This window comes from Carlito syrichta, unplaced genomic scaffold (assembly GCF_000164805.1).
Source record: "Carlito syrichta isolate Samal-C Ts95f unplaced genomic scaffold, Tarsius_syrichta-2.0.1 Scaffold303604, whole genome shotgun sequence".
NCBI classification, from domain to species: Eukaryota; Metazoa; Chordata; class Mammalia; order Primates; family Tarsiidae; genus Carlito; species Carlito syrichta.
The window spans coordinates 129,149-152,770 of record NW_007247700.1 but is presented as its reverse complement, the minus strand read 5'-3'; the positions used below and the strand labels follow the sequence as shown (position 1 = coordinate 152,770).

At 44.3% G+C, this 23,622-nt stretch overlaps 1 protein-coding gene across 1 annotated transcript; it reads right to left on the bottom strand.

Moving 5' to 3' along the window:
- Positions 1 to 3,984: 3,984 nt before the first annotated feature.
- Positions 3,985 to 22,939, bottom strand: CD48 (CD48 molecule). Its single transcript, XM_021712679.1, has 4 exons — positions 22,858 to 22,939; positions 9,647 to 9,949; positions 6,050 to 6,313; positions 3,985 to 4,064 (listed from the first exon to the last, which is right to left on the bottom strand). Exons 1-4 carry the CDS (start codon positions 22,937 to 22,939, stop codon positions 3,985 to 3,987), a joined length of 729 nt encoding a protein of 242 aa, XP_021568354.1.
- Between the last annotated feature and the right edge of the window lie 683 nt (positions 22,940 to 23,622).

The following is a 23,622-nucleotide window of genomic DNA, read 5'->3' as shown; positions in this document are numbered from 1 at the left end:
AGCTTGATCTAATCCAAGGCTTCAATTCTACTTGAACTTGCCGTCGTGGAGCCAGCAGAGGGCAGTGTTGAGGAGCCTGCTGCTAGTGGATGAGAGATCGTGGGAAGAGACTTGCCCTGAGACTTCAGTTCCTATGAGGATGTGAACTGAAGTCCATGTGAGGGACTAGAAGTTTGGGCAAATGCTTGAGTTCACTAATAAGTGAACCCACTAGGTTGTTTTGGTTTTATTGTTGTTTTAGAGACAGGGACTGGCTATGTTGCCCAGGCTGGACTTGAGCTCCTGGACTCCCACCTCGGTTTCCCAAATTTCTGAGATTAGGCTCATGCCACCGTACTCAGCCAGTTCTTTTGTTTTGTTTTGTTTAGAGATGGGGGTCTGACTACGTTCCCCAAGCTGGAGTGCAGTGGCTATTTATAGGTGCGACCATAGCTCACTGCTGCGTTGAACTCCTGGACTCAAACAATCTTCCCGCCTCTGCCTCCCTGGTAGCTGGGACTACAGGCATGCACCACCACACCAGGTTATTCAATTCTGATGTATAGAAACCTAGGAGGGGCTGGGGAAACACATGAGAATCAAGCTGGGTCCCTGCTCTGTAGCTTCCAAATAAGGGAGTTGTCTAGGCATGAGGTATCAGATGTCCTCGAAGTAGACCTGGCTTTGTCAGCTTGTGACCCGTGCAGTCACACAGAGCTCCGTGTTCAGAAGGGCACTGCACTTGGGCTGGCGCTCTGCAGCCACCCTTCTGAAATTCTTAATCGTTTTCTCTTTCAGCTTGTGCTTTTTTTTTTTTTTTTTTTTTTGAGTTGGAGTCTCACTCTGTCACCCAGGCTGGAGTGCAGTGGCCGCTCCCGGCCACCGCAGCCTCGACCTGCTGGGCTCCGACAATCCTTCTGCCTCAGCCTTCCAAGGAGCTGGAACTACAGGCGCGCGCTACCACACCCAGCTAATTTTTGATGTATTGTAGAGATGAGGTCTCGCCAAGTTGCCCGGGCAGGTCTCAAACCTGTGGGCTCAGGCCATTCACTCGCCTTGGCCTCCCAAAGTGCTGGGATTACAGGCTGAGCCACCCAACCCGACCTCAGTTTGTGCTTTTTAGGTGAAGTCCATTGGGCCAAGGAACATGCGCAGGAGAGGAGGCACCACGTCCCTGCGCCTATCCACCACCTCCTGGCAACCTCATTCCTGGTATCTCCGGGCACGGGCATGGCTTCCGGCCGACCCACCCACAGTGGGTGGTAGTTCAGTGAGCCTCAAGGCAAGGGCCAAGGAAGCCTGCTATGGACGCCTCTGATTCCACCCAGCGCTGGGAGAATGCATGTGCGTCAAGACAGAAAATAAAAATGGCTAAGCTAGAATTATGCAGAGTTTTCACTGTTCTAGTAAGAACAAAATACATATGCATGCACGAGCCACAAAATATGAATGGAGTAATTTCAGCAATTCTGCGTGGATTAAATGTTCTTATATTTGCGTTTAAAACTGACCCTGCAAAATATAGACAGTAAGATCTACAATAATTTAAATTTTTAATTTGCCTTTACTTAGAACAGCATCAAATAGTAAATAAAAAATACCACCTCCAGTAGAGAGACTGCAGGAGAAAGGAAAAAGCTTGATATTTTGTACTTTTAAGGGTACTTATATCCTGCATTTTGAACAAGGGGCCCACATTTTCATTTTGCGCTGAGCCCCACAAAGTGTATCCGACACTGCCTTAAGGGATGGGAGAGGCGGGAACGGCTGGTGCCTGTCACCTGGGCTGTCAAAGGTAGGATTTGCCTCGTGTTTCCAGGTAACTAGAACTAATAGGAATGTGGATGTCTGGAGAGGTGTGCTTTTTTGTGATATAAAGTGGCATTTGTTTCCTTCTTACTGCTTAACCCAGAAACGTTTTTTCAATCCCTGCGTGTGTATCCACGCATGCATCTCCCTGGGAAAACTTCCTCTTCCACTGAGAAAAGCAAGGGGAAAGAGAGAGGCCCAGATGGTCAACTGAAGGTGTAGCTGTCCGGGGTGACGTTGGACTGGGACTGCAGCTGGGCTGAGGGGATGTGTCTTGGAGATCCCAGACTGTCTTGTGGTAACAGACAAACCCAAACTATTTCATCCATTTGTACAAGCCCTGCAGAGCTGGCAGCTGCCTTCCAAACCATGGCTGGGCCAGGCTCCACTTCCCAGAGTCCCTCACTCCTGCCACATCCATTCCACACACCCCCTATCACATGACCCTAGCTAAATGCAAGAGGAGCTGGAAAGAGGAGTTTTTCTACTGACGCAGGGGAAACGAGAGGGTTTGGTGAACACACAGCATCATCTTGGCCACAGAGGAGATGGGATGGGGAGGGGAGGGTTGTGGGTGGGGGAGGATGGTCTGGTTTAGAGAGAAAGTGGCCTGGGGTGGGTGGTTCCCTGAAGGGGGCACAACCCTGTAGTGACCCTCTAGCACCAGGCCCATGAGGAGACTTTTAGAGGAGGAAGCATAAAGCAAACATTCCAGATGTTTTGTCCGAGAGGAGCCTAGCGGCTCCTCCCACATATAATAGGAGACCCTAGTGAAAACACTGTGTTTTGTTGGACCCCAAGACACAAGAGCAAGCTCAACTCCTCACGAAAAGTTTGGTGTAGGGTCAGGGGTTGGGGGGACTTCTTAAGTGGCAAAACTGCATACTCAGTTCTGGGGGGAGCAAGTCTGACGCCATGTTCTCAGGAGGCTTAAGGAGTGTGGTCCCCAGGGGGCAAAAACAAGGCAGGCCACTGGAAAGGAAGTTACTAATAAAACTTGGCAGGGGAGGGGGTCGTAAAGAGCTGGAACCCCAGGAGGCTTGGCATGGGAGCAAGGGTCAGAGGCCGCACAGATTAGCTCATCAGCAGGAGCCTATGACCCCAGGCTCTTCCTCTGTGTCTCTGTATTCCAGTTTGTCCAGGATGGTGGAGCAGGCACTGTCTGGCAGATCTGGGACAACTTCAGGAATCCACTTTGACAATCCTATCAAGTGTTTATGTAAACAAATAAGAAAACATTTGTAGAGTGCTGTCCCAATTTTTGGTGGGAAAATGCATGTATATCTAAATCTGTGTGTTAGAAAACAAGCAGGGGATGTAACATTATAGTCATATATTTTACATTACATTTCAAATATTTTAGATTATATTTCAAATTTTATTTTTTGAATTTACCTTAGTTATATATTTCACCTTAGGACAAATATAACTATTTTACATAATTATCAAACAATAGTACATCAAAATTAACTTAAAACACAAAATTAAAATAAACCACATAAACCTGACTATATAATGCTATATAATGTATTTTCACTAATACTTCAAGTACTTTAAAAAAGAAAAACTAAGTTTTGACTGTATATTCCTGCTGGAAAAACTAAGTTTTGACAGTATATTCCTGCTGAAATACATCCATACAAAATATAAGGATCTTAATTTTATTCATAATTATATTTCTCATAAAATATTGATAACTTTTTAAAATTAAAAAGTAAATAGATAACTGGGAGAATAGGTGTGACCAAAAGAGAAAAAAATGGAAAAGAAAATAATTTAAATAAAAATTTCATAATTTTAATTTGTTTGGAAGAATGAACATTAACTTGATCTGTGTTTTATTTGAACCATACACACACACACACACACACACACACACACACACACACACATACACACACACACACACACACACATATAATCTCTTTCCATTAACAGATCTACACATGATAGACCTCTCTGAGTAATTACTCAGGCTGTGTGTTCCAAATGCAATTTATCATTTAAAGAATATAAGTTTCTTTTTTTTAATTGCCAATTTCAGGTCTAGGACAGGAAATGTTCAAGATAGAACATTGATTCCATCCAGGGACAGTCGTATTTTTTAAAAGTTAATCTGAAAGTCCTCGTTGATGCTCCAGCAACACGCCTTCCCCATGCCACATGGCCGCTGCCGAAGGCAGGATCCTCTGGTCTTCAGACAAGCAGGAGGCCAGCAATGGTGGGCACCATCGCCAATAACCAACTTGCAATCCAGTCTGCTCCAGTGGATCGGGCTGAAAGATCAAGAAAACCCGAAGTGCTTGGGTGCCTTGATTAACTTGGAGAGGAGGGGCAGATGTCCTGTACATCGGCATCGGAGCCTGCAGAGCACGGGAGTGACTTTCCTCCCTGAATCCAATCCCAGAATGCCTGGGGCATCCTCTTCCTTGCAAGAGATCAGTCTCCCCAGATATAAAGTGAAAAAAGCATAGGAATCCCCTAAATGTTGCTGGCTTAGCTAGGTCCTGTGCTTGAAGGTTACCTTGGCCTATCCGTGGCCTGGGAAAGAATCACTCCCCTCCCTTGGACATCAGTGAGTAGGGCAGAGCTTCAGGTGTGGACAGATGCCACATGGGCTGACTTGAGGGAGGGAGAGAAAGGTTTCTTCTTTGTTTCTTCACTCTGACAACCATCTGCACCCACTAGGAGGAGGAAGGGAAGGGAGAGGGAGGAAGGGAAAGGAAAGAAGGAGGGAAGGAAAGCAGAGCATCCCTTCGATGGTGCGAGGGAGAAAATCAAAACAGAGGAATGAGTGACACCATAGATTAGGGATGCTTTCTAGGATAATTCGAGTGTCCAAAAAAGTCACAAGATGGGTCTAACCCTTCCAAAAAATGGCCATGTTGATGCTTCCAGTCTCTCTGCAGATGAAAGTCATCCTGTTCCACAAGGAGCAGGGATGGTACCTCTTCCTTTTTCTGGATCTCAGGATGTGGTATTGATATGAAGGTGGTGTTGGAACCTGCCAGCCAAACTGTGGTCTCGTGGTCAGACACCAGACTGTCACATTGGGACTGTGGTGGCGGAAGAGTGGCATGTCAGGAGAGGCTAGAGGAGACGTGGCCAGTTAGGAAGAACAAGGAAGAGTATGGAGGCACCACGGTCCACACGTGGGAGTGGAGGTAAAGACATCAGTGCAGGGAAAGAGGGGAGACCGAGCCCAGGAAGACCACGGAAGAGCAGTGTTTCCACAGGCCAGGATCCCTGGCGCCTGGGTGTGACAGGGATCACAGGTGTGAGTTATTCTGGAAGAATGTGTACAGAAGGCTCGGGACCTGACATCAGCAGTGTGGACAATACACACCCTGGAGTGCTGGAAACAAAGACCCAAGTTTGTCAGAGAGTCTCCAAAGCCCTGATGTCTCCACAGTTGAAGGGACGGAGTCTAATTTACTCCCGTCCATGGAGTACGTGTCAGGCACTGCATTCGGCAGTCTCGTCTCACTGAATCCTTATAACATGAGATGAGAACTGCTATTTTGTCCTTTATTCAGGAAGAGCATGACTTGGGGAGGCTGAGTAACTTGTTTAGCTACTAAGTGAGACTCCCAGGATTGACCCCAGGTGTGACTGACTCTATACCCTATGGCCTTAGCGCCCGGTGTCTGCCTGATTAGAGCCAGGTGTGATGCTCCAGCGAGTAGAGACTCCCAGGAGCCTTCGAGGAAGCTGCCTTCTTTTTTTTTTTTTAGTATTTATTTATTTTTTCTCTTTTAATTTTTATTTTGAAATTGTGGGGTACAATTCAGGGTTAGGTATTCAAGGAGCACAAGGCTGGGAAGGACAGGTTCTGCCTGAGGCCAAGGCTGTCATTCTCCCTCCAGCCTCTCTCAGGCGCGGCCACTTGGCCGGCTACCCGAAACCCCTCCCACCCGCCGTCTCTTCTCCCTGCTCGCCCCGACGTCTCAGACTGCCCTGCAATCACCTTGGCCTAGATCTTAGGGTCGCATTTTGTTAGGGAGGGGAAGGGAAGGGAGCATCCCAGGTCCTCTACCAGACGCCCTATGCAGGTGAGGGCACCGAGCCCCACGCAGGTGAGGTGGGCCGGCGGGGGGGGCGGGGGGGGAGGGCAGAGCCGGCAGCAGAAGCTAGGTCTCCCAGGTGGCTCTGGGATGCTCCACCTCACTCTGAGCCGAGAGGCTGCAACGGATCCCCACGCCTTTCTCCACGCAAAAGCAGACGTGCTGCCCTGTGCCCACTCCCGGGGGATATTTCTTACCCAGGGTACAAGGTAGCGTGAAGTAGACCGTGTCATTCTCGCTGCTCACGGGATTGCTGACCTGGCAAGTGTAGAACGTGGAGTAATTCTGCGGCGTGACGGTGAGGTGAAGCACACTGCCCTGCAGCGCCTGCGGGAAGGGCCCCGAGTCCCCGTACCAAGTGTAGTTCACAGACTGCTCGGGTGTCACGCACGACAGTTTCAGAAAACAGTGGTTTCCTTCCTCCGTCTTCTCAGTTGTCATATTAGGCTTGGGTACGGGGTCTGAAAGCGAGGAGGACTTTATAAGATGAGGCGTTTGTGCCGTGAGGGTTTAGCCAAAAAAGAGCAAAGGGAGCCAGGGAGGGGTCCTGCGTGCCACAGGAGGCGGAGTCATGGAGAAGAGGCCCCTGCAGGGGGCGTCAGTGAGCAGCCTTGACCTCTCTCTGGAGGCCTGGACGGCCGGAGCTGCACCTGGAAGGTGAGTCTAAGCTGGATCCAGGAGGGGGCGCCAGAGTCCACCACATGCGCCAGGAATACCCCGCTTGTGACCACCCGTGAGCCAGAAATGATGGAGAGACTGGTTGGGCTCCGACCGAGTGTCCCAGCTGCCTGAGATTTTCAGGGCCCCGTTCTCTAGCCATGGTCGGCAGCTGGCACCTTGGCCGTTCTGCCCCTCAGGAGTTCTCGGACTCAGATTCAGCAAGAGTCTTGAGGTAAGAGGTACTGGCTTGTGCAAGGCAAAGCCCTTTGCACGAGCTCCCAGGGTAGGTGCCATACTCCTGGGCTCTGGTGGAGCTGCAGAGAACATCATGGAACCCGCAGCACATGTCCGTGGTGGCGAACTGCATCCTTCTGTTAACCCTGGGTATCTCTGAGTCGAGCACAGTGTCTGCCACATAGCAGGGATTCTGTAGGTATAGGATGAATGAGTGAATGACATAGTAATGAGGTAGAAAGGAAAAGACACTAGCTTTGGGGTGAGACCAGGCTGGGTCCCGGGCATGGCTGTAGTAGAGTGACATTAGGCAAGGCAGTTAACCCCCTGCACTCAGCTGTAAAATGGCTGTACCTCGTAACACAGTGTTTATAATATAAAATGGCCCCTGCACATGGTAAGTGCCTTTTGAACAGTGTAAGTATTGTGTACACACTAGCAATCACTTTGCCATCATTACTATGGTCTTGCTGCCAGATGGGATGAGAGGTAATCCCAACATCTGGTCTTTCCTTGGCTAGGGCTAGTTTACATGGAATCTTCTGGGATCTTTTCATTCTAGCCAAGGGCAAACACCTGCAGAATCAGTGCAATCCGGATGCCATAGGATTAAAATGTGGCAGAGAATTTACCAGCTCAGAGCTTGCCTCTGGGTTGTATGTATGGAGAGGCTCTCGAAGCTCTACTAATCTGCCTCCAGAACTCTTTTCTTTCTCTCTCTTTTTTCTTTTTTTGCCAGAGGCTCACTCTGTCTCCCAGGCTGTAGTGCAGTGACAAGATCACGGATTACTGCAGCCTCAACCTGCTGAGTTCAAGGTGATCCTTCCGCCTCAGCCTTCCAAGTAGCTGAAACCATAAGCGTATGACATCATGCCCAGCTAATTTTGTTTTATTTAAAATAAGATCTCACCAAGTTGCCCAGGTTAGTCTCAAACCCCTGGGCTCAGGTTAATCCTCTTGCCTTGGCCTCCCAAAGTGCTGGAATTACAGGCGTGAGCCACCACGCCTGGCCCAGAGCTCTAATTTTATCTCTGCTGTGAAGCCCTCTAAGATTTCTGGATTTCCCCCACACACTTAATTGAGCAATTTTCACTTGGGTATTAACCATTTCCTGTGTTGTAGCCTGGAGTCACACTCCTTCCGCATTTCCCATGGTGGTGAGCACAGCATTGGGCACTTTGTGAATTGGGTGGCTCAGCTCCAAGACACCTCCCACTGAGCTGTGAGAAATGCTCAGGCTGGACCAAAGGACTATTTTTCTGCTAATTGCATCCCGGGCATCTTACCCTCAGGCAGGCTAAGCCAACATGTGGATTTTTAGGCATTCAGACATTTTGCAAGCTTTTGGCAAAACTGTTAGTATACTGAAAGTGACTGTGGTAGAAATATTTATAACTCAATATTTCAAAATTATGAAGTTGGTAAAATAATGCTTTTTTTTTTTTGTCTTGAAGAGCTGGTTAACCAGAGAGACACCGTAAGAGACCCTGACTCATTCCTGTTCCTAGGGCTGCCTACAGTTATAGGCCATGTGACACAGAGGTAGTGAGTGAGGAGAGGATTCTGGCTCGGGACCTGAGTATGTACCACACGCTTTCTATATTTATTTACTTGTTTACTTATTTATTAGATACAAGGTCTCACTACATTGCCCTAGGCCGGACTCAAACTCTTGACCTCAAGCAATCCTCCCACTTCCACCTCCCAACGTTCTGGAATTACAGGTGTGAGCCACCGTGCCCAGCACCAGTACTCTAGTTGCATTGCTCTTGCATTTTAAAACGTTTCCCTCTCATTGTCTACTCTGGTCCTCATCGCATTCTAAACGGTAGATGCCATTTTTCTCATAATATGACGAGAAGCCAAGGCTCCGAGGTAAACACATCTCTTGGCTATCTGTCCCGTCCCTCTCTTCCAGCCACTGCCGACCCCAAGAGCCGTGTTCTGCCTGATAAACGGGCACTTTGATCATAATGTTTAGATCAGGTACACATACGTGAACCAAGCTGGGACAAGCAGTTTTCCTCTCTTTAAATGTCCCTGAGAACTGAAACTCAGAGGAACAAAAAGGTCTAAGCTTTGAGAGATAAGTCATATAAATGGCAGGAGGCCCCAGGCACAGTCCACAGATTCTGAGGTTGGGGACTCTGGCCTGACCCTGGTCCTCCGTCTTCCTTCTCTTCAGTCCTTCTCTACTCTCTTAAACTCCTTGAATTGCCTTTCATAGTCCTAGTTTCTTAAGATAAGTTCTTTTTTTTCTGGGTAAAGTTATATTGAATTGTTTTCTGTGACTTGCTATCAAAAAATCTTACCTAAAGTGGTCATAGAAATGTTAAGCTCATTCTCCAAAGTCACACAGCTAGCAAGCAACTGACCAGTTTTGAACGCAGGTCTGTCTGACTCCAAGCACAACTCCTTAGTCCTTGTTTCATATACACTGGCTAGGTGGGTTGGAGTTATGAGTGGAAATGTTTTACCCCACTCAGCCAGAAAGGTAAAGAGCCCTCCTAATAACTCCTGCTCTGTCCTTTATGTCTTCTATTTTTCCTGAGGTCTAAGTCCAGAGATACAACTAAGATGAGCTCAGAACTGATTTAGGTTGATAACAGGACATAATGAAGGAAACAGAGAGGCATCCGTCTCTGGTTTTCCTTCCCTTCAATCTTAGACACACCAACTTCAGAAGATGTCCCGAGATAATCAGTTGGGGTCTACTGGCCTAGACTCACCCCCAAGTAGAACTGGCTCCTGGAAGAACGAATTGAGCTCGTCCTGAGGTTTTTATCTCCTCCTCCCAGAGAGTGTCCCCGTCCCTGTTCCCTCCGACCCCCGGGAAACCTTCCAGAGGTGCATCCAGGGGCCTTGGAGTGAAGACTTACCCTGTGGCTTCCCTTACTCACCAAGCACTTCCAGTGAGACCTTCGACTTCTCCTCTTGTCTGTCCCTCATCTTCACAATTAAGCGGTAGGTGCTGCTGTCCTCCTTCTGGACATAATAGATGTGCAGGGCACCACTTTGATCAAGTTTCACCCTGCTTTTAAATTTAGAATCAAAGTACTTAGTGCTGTTGGACTCATATTCTACAATCTTCTGGCTGTCAGTGTAAAACCAGGTTAGACGTATGTAGTCATTAGGCAGTCCCTTGAAGACTGGCAGAGTCACGTTGCCATTGGTGACCACGATCAACTTTTGTTCCAGATGACCTGCCAATGAGAGAGAGAGAGACCCGCCTTAAGGAAAGTAGTGCTGCTGAGAGGCCCGGGGGTTCATCTAGTGGAACAGACAAGAGGAAAGGATTTCTGCTTTGGGGCAGTGAGTATGGTCTTGGTCAGAGGTCCTTGGTTTCCTATCGGAAATTCAAGAAAAGCTGGAGCTTAAGAAGTATGCATAGGGGAAGAGGGTGTTGTTTATAAGCTGTGAAGTGCTGTCCCAAGACAATAAGAAAAAGGACACTGAGGCTGGCCCTGGCTCTCTCCCTTACTCTCATACCAGTAGATTTTTAAATAATATGATGTCAAGTCATGTCTCCTCTCTGTTCTTGCATTTCCTGTCTATTTAGTTCAGTAAGCACTATGTTAGTCCCTAGAGGCAAGACATAAACAATACATGATTCTAGTCTAGAAGATTTAATATACCACTGTGGGAGGACAACACACAAACAAATCATTCAAATATAGTATTTTGGTTACTATAATACAGATAACGTTAGGGGCCAAGGATGAGCTTCCCCTTTACTCTCTGAAGGTTTGCCGAAAATCACTGACAAGAGGTAGCTTAATAGGAGAAAGAGAATGCAAACTTAATGTGTACATGGAGTCTTCAGAACGAAGACCCAAAGACACAGGGGAGTTTGTACGTTTTTATGCTGAGGCTCAACAAAGTGTGGATAATCATGAAGAAATATAACTGAACAAAAAGGGGTGATCTAATGCTAATAGACTGAGTGAGGAAACCCAGCAAGGCCTTTCTGTCTAGAGCCTTCTTGGTCTCAGCTGCCTTCCTTCCTTCTGAGAATAGGGCAGGATCCTGTCTGGAATGGGGTTTTAGAACCTACAATCAACAAGGTAATTTCTTTATGGCCAGTTTTTAATACAGAAAGGTGGAGGAAAAGCTAGAATGGTATTTTTAGGTTTTATGGCTGGCTTTGGGAAAAAGGTTTCTATAACCCATCTTGGGAAAGGGGAATTCTAGTTTCTATGGCCAGCTTCAAGGAGAATGGGACTGAGACACAGAAGGGCAGGAGAAGGTCTGAGAAAAGCTTTTACTTCTAAGGCTCTTCTGAGGTCTTCGTTTGAGGGTATTGTTTTCTGAGCCCCAGCAATAAGCACAGTGTATTGTGGGAACAAAGTGGAGAGAGCTATGGGAATATACCCCTAACTAGAGTGTAGGGATCAAAAATGGAAGAAATGCTAAGAAAATCTCTTTGGAGGAGATGACCACTAATGTGAGTCAAAGGATGAGTAAAATGTAATATTTGTTGAAAGCCATCTGTCAGGCACTATTTGAGGCACTTGGGGATACATCAATGAGCTAAGCAGTCAAGATTCCTACCTTAAAGAGGCTTATATTCACATGGGATAAAAATACAGTAAAGCAATGGATGCAATCACTAAACACATGATCTATTATGTAAGAGAGTGATAATTTCCATGGAAAAGGAGAAAGCATATAATAGGGTAAGGGGAGTCATGAGTACTGGTAGAAATAGAGGGTAGACTTCATTTATAAGGTAATAAGTTGGTCATATCTGAGCAAAGACTTGGAGAAGAGAGGTAGCCAAGCAGACTTTTGAGGCAAGAGTGACCCAGACAGAGGGAGGAGCTAGAGCAAAGGCCCTGGGCGGAGTGTGCCCGCCATATGCCTACAACGGCAATGTCCTCTGAGTGGAAGGGGTAGAGGGAGTAAGGGGCACAGGTTTTGAGAGGCACAGTCAGAGAGAGGGTGAGATTGGGAAGAGTGGATAAAGGTATTTTGGCTTTATTGATAATGTTTGACCCTATCAAAAAATTTATCTTTATAAAAATGGCTTATGTCTTGTGTGTGCATTTACAATGTATTTAGCAGCAAGTCATTAGAAGGTAAGGAAACAGAAACTATTTGTATAAACTATTATCTGACAAAGTTTGGATCAGAGGCAGATGTCCTATGAAAGTGATAAAGTAGCTGGGCTTGGTGGCTCAGCCTGTAATCCCGCGCCTTTTGGAGGCTGAGGTGAATGGATTGCCTGAGCCCGCGGGTTCGAGACCCGCCTGGGCAGCGAGACCTCATCTCTACAGTAAATCAAAAAATCAGCTAGGCGTGGTAGCACATGCCTGTAATTCCGGCTACTTGGAAGGCTGAGGCAGAAGGATCGCCGAAGCCCAGCAGGTCGAGGCTGCGGTGGCCGAGAACAGCCACTGCATTCCAGTCTGGGCGACAGAAAGACTCCAACTCAAAAAACAAAAAACAAAAAAACAAGGTGATAAAGTTACAGCTGGAGGGGCCCTTGGGAGGGGCCCTAGCTTTGTATCATATACTGATCTGTTTTACGAAGCACAATGTCTCTTTCAACACAAATAATTAGACCACTGTCTCTGTCCACTCTAACGTTCCTACATCACTTCATCCTGCTTCTGCTTCTGTTGGGCGGTGTCTCAGTTGTGGGCATCTTGGGACCTGGCTAAGGGGAACTGGAAAGGGGGGATATTTAGTTGAGGTTAGTGAAATGAACAGGTCCACAGACTCGTGTGTGAAGTCCTTGCTAGCCACTTCGGTCAGAAAATGACATCCAGGAACACTGCTGCTATCCTCTGCCCCAGCTCACTGGCCACACCCATGGGCTTGCTGCAGTGACACTGTCAGTGGGAGGCAGAGGAGAAACTAGGTTTGAAGTGAACGGGAACCAGAGCTATTCAGTGGCATAGTGTTACAGAAATGTGAGGGCATTTAATTAACTAAAAATGTTATACTGTTTCCTCTGGCTTTCAGGATTTATGTCAAAAGTGTCCAACCTTTTGGCTTCCCTGGACCACATTGAGTAAAGAAGAATTGTCTTGAGCCACACATAAGTTATTTACTATAGTTAGTGTATACACATAAGACTTCTTTTTTTATATTTTTGTTATAAAGTTTAGAAAAATGAGAACAATATAAAACTAATGGGAAATTTGACCTTGTTTTTGTAAAATTAACTTCTCAATGTCTGGTTTGATGGAAGTGGTTGCAATTCTTAGTGAGTTCCCAAGGTACTTTTCAGAAATGTTTGTTCAAATTTTGCTCTTCGTGGGCTTCATAACTGAAAACAGCTGCTCACAAATGTATGTGCTACCAAAAACTGATGTCACAAACAAGATGTGACTGTGAACTTCAAAAATGGAATTACACATGGGGTCACAAAGAAAATAAACACTAAGAAACACATGATGCTAAAAGATTTTTTGGGGCCACATTGCCAGCTGCCCTTGGCAGCACGCAGCCTATGGGCTGCAAATTGGACATGCCTGATATATGTAGTATTTGTAGTTTTAAAATGTGTACTGAAGATGGCCGACATGAGACAGCTAGAGTGAGTTTCTCCTACAGAGTAAACCAAGACAGAGAGAGTTTCCTCAGCATGCAGAGAGGAATGGATCCAGCATCACACCCCACAAGTCTCCAAAGGAGTGATAATAACCACTTAGAGCAAAGAATAATTTTAAAAAATGTGCCAACCCAAGCTGGAACTGGCCAGACTCTTGACTGTACCACCACAGTCCACCACAGCCTCCGACACAGTGGGGAAGGTGAGTGAGGGGTATTCAGGAGTTCTGAGCTCCTGCCATGAATCTGCAGGGCTCCCTGAGCCTTGTGAGACTCCAGTCCCTCATAGAAAACTGCCTTCTCCAAGCTGTGCTTGGCTATGGGGTGGTGCAGGAAAAGAGCTTTGAGCAACACTAGCCACCATTTCCCAGGAACTCGGCCCTTGAAGGGTGGAGTAGCTACTTTCTAGCCAGCCTGCAGACTCCACAGTGGCAGATAGTTCCTGGCTCGGTGGATTCCCTAAGAATACCTGAAGCCCTGAGGCCAGTTGCACCTGGACCCTCAGATCAAAGGGTTGCCTGAGGCCAAGGCAGGAGCCGGGTAGGACACATTGCCGTAGCAATCTCTCACTCCCCTTGTGGACTCTTCTGGGCCTGCTCTGCACAACAGTATTACCCCAGTGGCCTGGGACTCTCTCCTAATCCTTACTGGGGCAGCTAAGAGTGCACTCTTGCGGGGTGCTTCAGCTCTAGCCCTGCACTAACCCTGAAGGCTCAAAACAGACAGAGAACTTGGGAAATCCCCAGAGCCTGCCCTTGGCCTAGGCTGGCTAAACTCTTCCTTAGAGCAACACTCACCAAGGAGAAACCCTACAGCCATGATGGTAGCTGGCTTTCTCCCACAAGCGCCACCTCTTGGCTGGAGATCATCAGTACAGTCAACCACAGCAGATACAACACCTCAACTTTGGGGAAGGCCTGATCCCAAGAGCCAACTAACAACACTTTCAAGTCACTCTGGCCACTGAGGACACCGTGAGCCACTGCAGGTACACAGCACAGGGCTGCCACATCTGGAAACTGAGAAATTCATCACACCCAGGCTATATAACCAAGGGACCCTATGTCAGCCCCCTGCCAACTTCAAATAAGAAGAAATCATCTACCCAAATGAGAAGAAACCAGAAAAATAATTCTGACAATATGAAAAAACAGAGTTTTCCAACACCCCCAAAAGACCACACCAACTCTTCAGCAACAAACCCTAACCAAAATGAAATATTTGTAATTCTAGACATAGAATTCAAAGTGTTGATGATAAAATTGGTCAAGAACTTCAGGAAAAAGTTGAAGACCAGCATAAAGAAATTTTTAAAAACTATTCAGGACATGGATGAAGAATTCTCCAAAGAGATAGACACCTTAAAAAAAACCAAGCTGAAATTCTGGAAGTGAAATAAGCATTTAAGGAAGTCTAAAATGCAGTGGAACATTTTGACTGTAGACTAGAATGAGCAGAAGAAAGGATCTCAGAACTTGAAGACAAAGCTTTTGAATTAAACAAATAAGAAAGCAATAAAGAAAAAATAATCAAAAAATAGAAAAAAGTCTCCAAGAAATGTGGGATTATGTAAAACATCCAAACCTAAGAATCATAAGTGTTCCTGAGGAAGAAGAAAAAGCAACAGGTTTGGAAAACCTATCTGAGGGAATAATGGAGGAAAACTTCCCTGGCCTTGCTGGAGAGCCAAACATTCAGATACAGGAAGCCAGAAGAACCCGCAGAAGATTCATTGCAAAAGGGTCATCCTCAAGGGGTATAATCATCTGGCTATGCAAAGTTAATGTGAAGGAAAGAATTTTAAGAGAAGTGAGATAAAAGCATCCAATAACTTACAAAGGCAAACTTATCAGACTGGCAGCAGACTTCTTAGAAGAAACCCTATAAGCCAGAAGGGATTGGGGCCCCATATTCAGTCTACTCCAATGGAATAGCTATCAGTCAAGGATTTTATATTCCTCAAAACTAAGTTTTATAAATGAAGAACAAATGAAGTCCTTCACAGACAAACAAATGCTGAGGGATTTTGTCACCACTAGACCAGCTCTACAGGAAATACTCAAAGAAGTTCTAAAACTGAAACAAAAGGTCAAAATATACCAGTAGAAAAGCTGGAAATCATAAAGTTTACAGGCTTTATGGAACACCAACACAATAGAGGGAAAAAAGCAACCAAATAACAACCAGTATGATGAATAGAATAGTGTCTTACATTATCATTGTTGACTCTGAATGTAAATGGTCTCAATGCCCCACTAAAAAGATATAGACTGGCAGAATGGATTTAAAAAAACACAACCCAAATATCTATTGCCTTCAAGAAATCCACTTAACTCACAAAGCTTCATATAGACTCAAGGTAAAGGGTCAGAGAAAAATATTCCACACAAATGGAAACAAAAAAGGAGCAGGAGTACCCATTCTTATACCAGGTAAAACAGACTTTAACAACAATTTTAAAAAGACAAAGATGGCTATTATATAATGATAAAAGGACCAATTCAACAAGAAGATATAGCAATTTTAAATATATATGTGGCTAACACCAGAACTCCCAGCTTTGTAAAACAAATTCTACTAGGCCTAAAAAAAAAAAAAAAAAAGACACACACAGCAATACAATAGCAGTGGGAGATTTCAACACTCCACTGACAGCTATAGATAGATCATCAAGGCAGAAAGTCAACAAAGAAACATTGAAGTTAAACAGGACTCTAAATAAAATGGAACTAACAGACATCTACAGAATATTCCTTCCCCAAACTACAGAATATATATTTTTTCCATCAGCACATGGAACATTCTCCAAGATAGACCTTATGATAGGTCATGAATCAAGTCTCAATAAAATTTAAAAAATCAAAATAACATCAAGCACCATCTCAGACCACAGTGGAATAAAACTAGAAATTAACTCCAAGAAGAACTTGTGGAATCAAATAAAGACATGGACATTAAACAATTTGCTCCTGAATGATCCTTGGGTCAACAACAAAATCAAGGTGGAAATTTAAAAATTCATTGAAATGAACGACAACAATGAAACAAGTTATCAAAACCTCTGGGACACAGCCAAAACTGTGCTCAGAGGAAAATTTGTAGCAGTTAAGGCCTACATTAATAAGATTGAAAGATCACATATCAACAACCTAATATCACACCTCAAGGAACTAGAAAAACGTAAACAAACCAAACCCAAAGCTAGCAGAAGAAAAGAATAACAAAGATCAAAGCAGAACTGAATGAAATTGAAATTTTAAAAAATACAAAGGATCAATGAAACAAAATTTGGCTATTTGAAAAGATAAACCAAATTGATAGACCACTAGCTAGATTAATTAAGAAACAGAGAAGACTCAAATTAGCTCAATTAGAAATGAAAAAGGAGAAATTACAACTGATATGATGGAAATTCAAAAGATCATCTGAGGTTATTAATCAGGAAGAAATAGAAACTCTGAATAGACCAATAATGAGTAGCAAGACTAAATAGTAGGGGAGTCTCCCAACAAAAAGAAGTCCAGGACCTGATGGACTCACAGCTGAATTCTACCAGACCTTCACAAAAGAACTGGTACCAGTTTTACTGAAGCTATTCCACAATATTGAAGAGGAAGAAATCCTCCCTAGCTCATTGTATGAGACCAGCATCACTCTGATACCAATGCCAGGAAAAAACACAACAAAAAAATAAAACTACAGAGCATAGATATAAAAGTCCTCAACAAAATATTAGCAAACCAAATTCAACAGAACATAAAAAACAATACACCACGACCAAGTGGGTTTTATCCCAGGGATACAAGGGTGTTTCAACATTTGCAAGTCAGTAAATGCAATCCACTACATAAACAGAATTAAATCAGCTGGGTGTGGTAGCACATGCCTGTAATTCCAGCTCCTTGGAAGGCTGAGGTGGAAGGATCGCCGGAGCCCAGCAGGTCGAGGCTGCGGTGGCCGGGAGCGGCCACTGCACTCCAGTCTGGGTGACAGAGTGAGACTCCAACTCAAAAAAAAAAGCAATAGCAACCAAACAGCTAAAATATCTCAGGATATATTTAACCAAGGAGGTGAAAGATCTCTACAAGGATAACTACAAAACTCTGATGAAAGAAATTGCAGAGGACACAAACAAGTGGGGAAACATCCTATGCTCATGGATTGGAAGAATCAGCATTATTCACATGACCATATTAACCAAAGTAATCTACAAATTCAATGCAGTTCTTATCAAACTACCAACATCGTTTTTCACAGAATTAGGAAAAACCATCCTATGGAGCAAAAAAAAAAAAAGCCAGAATAGCCAAAGAAATCTTAAATAAAAAGAACAAACCTGAAGATATCACATTACCTGACTTCAAATTATACTACAAGGCTGTAGTAACCAAAACAGCATGTTAGTGGTACAAGAATAGGCACATGGACCCATGGAACAGAACAGAGAATCTAGAAATAAACCCAAATACCTACAACCAACTGATCTTTGACAAAGCAGACAAAAGCATGCACTGGGGAAAAGACAACCTAGTCAACAAACAGTGCTAGGAAAATTGGTTAGCTATATGTAGAAAAATGAAACTTGATCCCTATCTCTTCCCATATACAAAAATTAACTCAAGATATGTTAAAGACCTGAAATCATAAAAATCCTAGAAGAAAACCTTGGAAAACCTCTTATGGACATCAGCCTAGGCAAATAATTTATGGCTAAGACCCCAAAAACAAATGCAACAGAAACAAAAATAAACAAGTAGGACTCAATTAAATCAAAAGGCTCTGTACAGCAAAAGAAATAATCAACAGAGTAAATAGGCAACATACAGAATGTGAGAAGATATTTAAGCTGTACATCTGATAAAGGACTAGTATTCAGAATCTACAAAGAACTCAAACAAATCAGCAAGAAAAAAGCAAATAATCCCATTAAAAGGTGGGCAAAGAACGTGAACAAACATGTCTCAAAAGAAGATACACAAATGGCCAACAAACATATGAAAAAATGCTCAACATCACTAATTGTCAAGGAAATGCAAATTGAAACCACAATGAGATACCACCTTACACCAGTGAGAATGGCCATTATTTTTTTTTTAATCGAAAAACAATAGATGCTGGCACAGATGCAGAGAAAAGGAAACACGTATACACTGTGGGAGTGTAAATCAGTATGCCTCTATGGAAAGCAGTATGGAGGTTACTCAAAGAACTAAAAGTAGATCTACCATTTGACCCAGCAATTCCACTACTAAGTATCTACTCTAAGGAACAGAGGTCAATAAATAAAAAAGACACCTGCACCTAAATGTTCATCACAGCACAACTGACAATTGCAAAGATGTGGAATCAACCTAAATGCCTACCAACCAATCAGTGGATAATGAAAATATGGAATATTTACACAATGGAATGCTACACAGCCACAAAAAAGAATGAAATCATGTCCTTTGCAGCAACATGGATGGAACTGGAGATCACCCTCTTAAGTAAACTGACTCAGAAACAAAAACCCAGCACCACTCATTCTTACTCCTATGTGGGAGCTAAACAGTCACAAAGATGGAAATAATAGACACTCGGGACACCAATAAGGGAGGACGAGGGTTAAGGTTCAGAAACTACCTATGGGACGCAATGTCCACTATCTGGGGAATGGGCCACCTGAGACCCAGTCCCCACCACTTGCACATTATGTTCTTGCATTGAATAAGCATGTGAAGCATGCGTACCTCCACATCTAAAATAAATGAAAAATAAAGTAAACTGAAACTTAAACTAATTTGTTAGAATTTCTTTTCTCATTCTAACCAAATTCATTTTTTGTTTCTATTTGTATTTACAATTTTGTTCATTTTTGATGAGGTTACTCCAAATTATATAAGACTCGGGTTATTAAAAAAAAAAAAAGCCTGGTTTGGTTAAGACAAGGTGAAGAAAAGATGACAGGGAGATGGTGAAGATGAAGGGAGGGGTTCAGCTCTTTGTGGGGAGAAAACTAAGAATCTGGATACACAGTCTGAGAGAGAGCAGTGGGGGAAAAGCGTAGAGGGAAGAGGAAGCATGACCTGTACTACTCTGTGTCACACGCTGCCTCACGAAAACTTAGTTGTATTCATCAACATCATACGAACACAGCTGTTCACCTTCCATACATTGGTCATTTCCAAAAGCATTCTCTTCAACCTTTAAAAGATAAAAATGTCCATGTCCCAGGGCTTTCGAGCTCCTATTCATCCATCCTTCCAACTGCTCATTTATCTATTCAACGAACATTCACTGAGCACTTGCCCTGCTTTGGTAACCATGCCGACGCACCTAGGCATTCACTGATTCATCTAGTCCATACCCCACAATCTCTCTGTTGCGCAGCCACGCCATGCCTGGCACTGTGCTAGACTGTGATGTCAGCAATGCAGACAGAGTCTTGGCCTCTTGGAGCCTGCTGCCTGGGAGGACCTTCTGCCCTGGATTTTGACATCGCTAGACATATATTCCAGGCTCGTTCTCTCCTTCTGTTACTTGCTTCCATGAGAAAGAATAGAAGTGGTAGTAAGGGCAGCCTCCATCAGCGCTGTTCAGTCATGGCATTGCGGACATGTTGGACCTGATCACTCCTTTTTGAGTTGGGCTGTTGTGTGCATTGTAGAATGTTCAGCAGCATCCCTAGCCTGCTGTCTCCTACCCACTAGGGGCCAGGAACAACTGTCCAGTTGTGACAGCCAAAAATGTATCCAGATACTGTCTGATGTCCCCTGAGGAACAAAATTCTCCCACTTTTATCCTGGTTGAGAACTACTGACCTAGGTCACCCTTTGCAGATTCTCCAACAAGTCTCAGGCACGTGCTCAGCAAGACAGCACAACCCACCGTCTGATAACAGAGGCAGGCAGTAGACATCAGACAGGTCATTCCAGTATCATAGGAGTGTTAATTATAGATATGCATAGGGTGTTCCTCCTTCCCTCCTTAGATCTTAAAAAGGTTGTCCTGACGGTTGGCTGTGACTTCTTACTGAGAAATAAGGAGGTTATTAACTGTTGATAACATCTTAATTTTCCTTCTTAACAATTGCATCTTTTAGAAGGTAGATGAAGCAACCTTCAGGAAAATTACTATTCTGATTTAATTCTAGCAGCAAGAAGTTGTTGATGCTGTGTCTGGGTGCTTAGAATACAGTAACAGTGTTTACCTGTATCTTATAATAGAAAAAGAAGTGGATCCTTCCTGTGCCCACCCATACATACTTCTTGTCTGTAGAAAAGCAAATTATAATGGGAAAAAAATCAGATCAAAGGAAGTCATTATTCCATAGACACAGAAAAGATAAAGAGGCTCTAAAGAGTAAGTTCTGATTATGTGTGTGGGGGCGGGAGGGATGGGACAGGAGGAAGCGGGAGGAGGAGACGCCTGGTCTCTAGCAAAACTCTTAAGGAAGAGAAGAAAGTGAGTTTTACAGATATTGAGGTGAAGTTACTTCGAGCTCTCTGATGAGTTCAAATATTTAACTTTTTAGGAAGCTCAAATCTTAGGAAAGATGACGGAGGAGGGCTGAGAATGCCGCTCAAACTTTTCCAGGAAAGCATCCCTTACCATGGAAGAGAGAACTGCTTGTACTTCCAGGAAGATATGGATATATGAGCCCAAAAGCAAGTCACTGGAAGTCATATATTCATTCAACAATTATTTATTGAGCACATGCTACACTCCAGGCACTGGGCTGAGTTCAGCAGCATAACACTATATGTGGTTCCCATTCTCATAAAGCTCAAAGGAACAAACAAGCAATTTACGAACCATAATCTGGACCCTTGTGGTTTCCAGGAGGAAGCTATATGAAAATAGAGAAGCCTATTTGACAGCAAGAAAGGAGATGCAAGGAATTCTGGGTAGAAGAAAAGTCATGTACACATGCCCAGAGGAAGAGAGAAGACATCTTTCAAAGCAAACTGCAAAATTAAGTTTAATCAGAACGTGGTTAATAGGGGCAAAGCCATAGACTGGAGACAGAATGATCTATGCACAGATTTAGACATAGTGACCTTCATCAAGATTCCCTGGGCTTAGCCTCAGAAACGCATAATCATATTGACACAGTGTGAAAGTTAGAAGGCTTGTGTGCCCTTAGAAGAATTTCTTAATCTCTCTGAAGCATAGTATTCTCATCTGGAAAATTATAGGTAATAATAGCCACCTCACTGATTTCTAATGAAAATTAAATGAAATAGTATACAAAATGCCTAGCACAATGCCTGACACACAGGTAATGCTTAATTTTTATTTAGTTAACCCCAGTTACAGGCATGGCTGATGTTAACCTAATCAAAGCCCATGTTATCCATTCAGAGGATAGCATAATCACCTGTGGTCTGCATGTTTCAACCAAAGGAGAATAGGTGACCAAGATGAAATCTAGTAAGGGAAAAGTCAGAGAATGACCAACTGTCAGGGTGTTTTCGACAGGCCTAGAGAAAAGTTGGGAAATATTCCAGTTTTTATTGGCAGTTCCATTTTCCCAACAGTTGGATTAAAACTTCACGTGAGGCCCCATACCCAAGCTCACACCTGTGTCCTGTGGAGTGAGTCAGCCCCAGAAAACTCATACAGCCAAGAGTCATTAACCAAGAGTCATGAACTGAAGAGGCCTGAGAGGTTGGGTTTGTGAGTCGATCCGGTTTACCCCTCGAGTTATCATCTCCCTGAACGTTATATACCATCATAATTTTATGCTGCAGTGTAACTCCCAGGCTCATTCATTTTTTACTCATAGTGGTGAGCATTAAAATCCTATAAATTAAAAAGGCAAAAGCTTACTCCTGCTTCTCAGCTGGCCTGGGAACACAGATACTAGAAGAAAGAGAGGCCGGAATGACCGAAAAAGGAAGGTTACACACATGAAGGGGACCAGAGCAGGCTGTGGGAGAGAAACGGAACTTGACACTTAACATTCAGTTGCTCTGGGGTCCCTTTGATATTGATGCACCTTGGGCCTCTTCTCAGAAACCAGAAACAGGAAGTCCCAATGACTTTTTTTTTTAAATGAGAGCACCATGAGACCCTCAGAGACCCTAGACAGAGCAACCCTTTCCAAGTTTTCCTTCCTACAATTTTGATCTGTCTTTGGGACAATGACAATGTCATTTGCCTTGGCTCAGGACACAACTCCTTTTGTATATTGAGGTCTCAAGGAATGCTGAAGGGACCCAATGTATCAGAGCATAAAACGTGGCCGTTATCAGCGTAGAGCTTTTGTTCACAAGGCAGAAACCACCACTTTCCCACAGCATCAGAGATCACAGAATGAGACACAAGAGACCTGCTTCTCCATCTTCCCAGGGTTCTGTTTTTGTTATGCCCCCTTGGGAAAGAGATGGAGCCTGATTTTGCAAGGCTCAGAAAGGGTCCCCAATCTCTCCCCAGCCCTGCTACTGGGATGAAAGGGCCTGCTGCCTGGAGGCCAGACCCCATCTCCAGGGTTGAGCCACGGCCCATCTCCCCTTTCCCATCAGACCCCACCTTGGCCCACGATCACAGGCAGGCAGTTGGTGGAAAGTACCTTGAACGCTGATCACCAGGAGTAACAGAGGCAACGGTAGCAGTTCCCGAACCAGACGCCGCTCCCATCCTCTGGAACACATAATACCTCCCGGCAACCCTGGAGATGGCTAGAAAAGGACCGAGGTTGAAAGGGGAACTCACGACTCAGGATTACAGGAAACACCCACTGACATGTTCTCTCCACGCAGAACACTTGTGTACCCGCCCAGAAACCAGAAACCGGAAGCCCCATCGATTTTTTAAATCTGAGAGCATCATGAAAACTGAGAAAAAATTTGTTTGTATATTAATGCTTTTATGTAGGGAGATTCATAGTTCTCATTCATAGATTCATAGGATTTTCAGAGGGTTCAGCACTCAGAAAAGATTAAGGGTCCCTGATAGCTCCTTTTGGTTCCCAGGAAGGAATCGCCCTGATTAATTCAGGGACTAAGACATAGCAGGTGCCCACTCAAGCCTGGATAGGTCTTATTTAGAGCAGAAGTCTGGGAAATTAGACTCATGCAGCCTTAGTGCTGCATCTCCCAGCCCCAGTTCTACCTTTTAACTCTTCTTCCTTTATGATAAATTCATGGTTTAAACCTTTCCTTCAGACTATCCACTGAACATTAGTTGAAAAGTTAAGATTACTTGGCCCCCCAAAAATAGATTTCCCACCCTTGCGGTCTAAGAAATGCTGAACCAAGTCCTCTTGAATCTAATTGAATTATTTGCCCACCCAGGACCCATAGGCAAGCCACAGTCCCTGATATAATGTGTTTGT

What these genes read in the sequence shown, in the direction of transcription:
- CD48 (XM_021712679.1), bottom strand. Translation starts at nt 22,939, where the DNA reads ATGTGTTCCAGAGGATGGGAGCGGCGTCTGGTTCGGGAACTGCTACCG. An exon ending in CCTGGTGATCAGCGTTCAAG is followed by an intron (nt 9,950 to 22,857) that starts GTACTTTCCACC and finishes TCTCATTGGCAG; the next exon opens with GTCATCTGGAACAAAAGTTG. An exon ending in CACGCTACCTTGTACCCTGG is followed by an intron (nt 4,065 to 6,049) that starts GTAAGAAATATC and finishes TTGATCTTTCAG; the next exon opens with CCCGATCCACTGGAGCAGAC.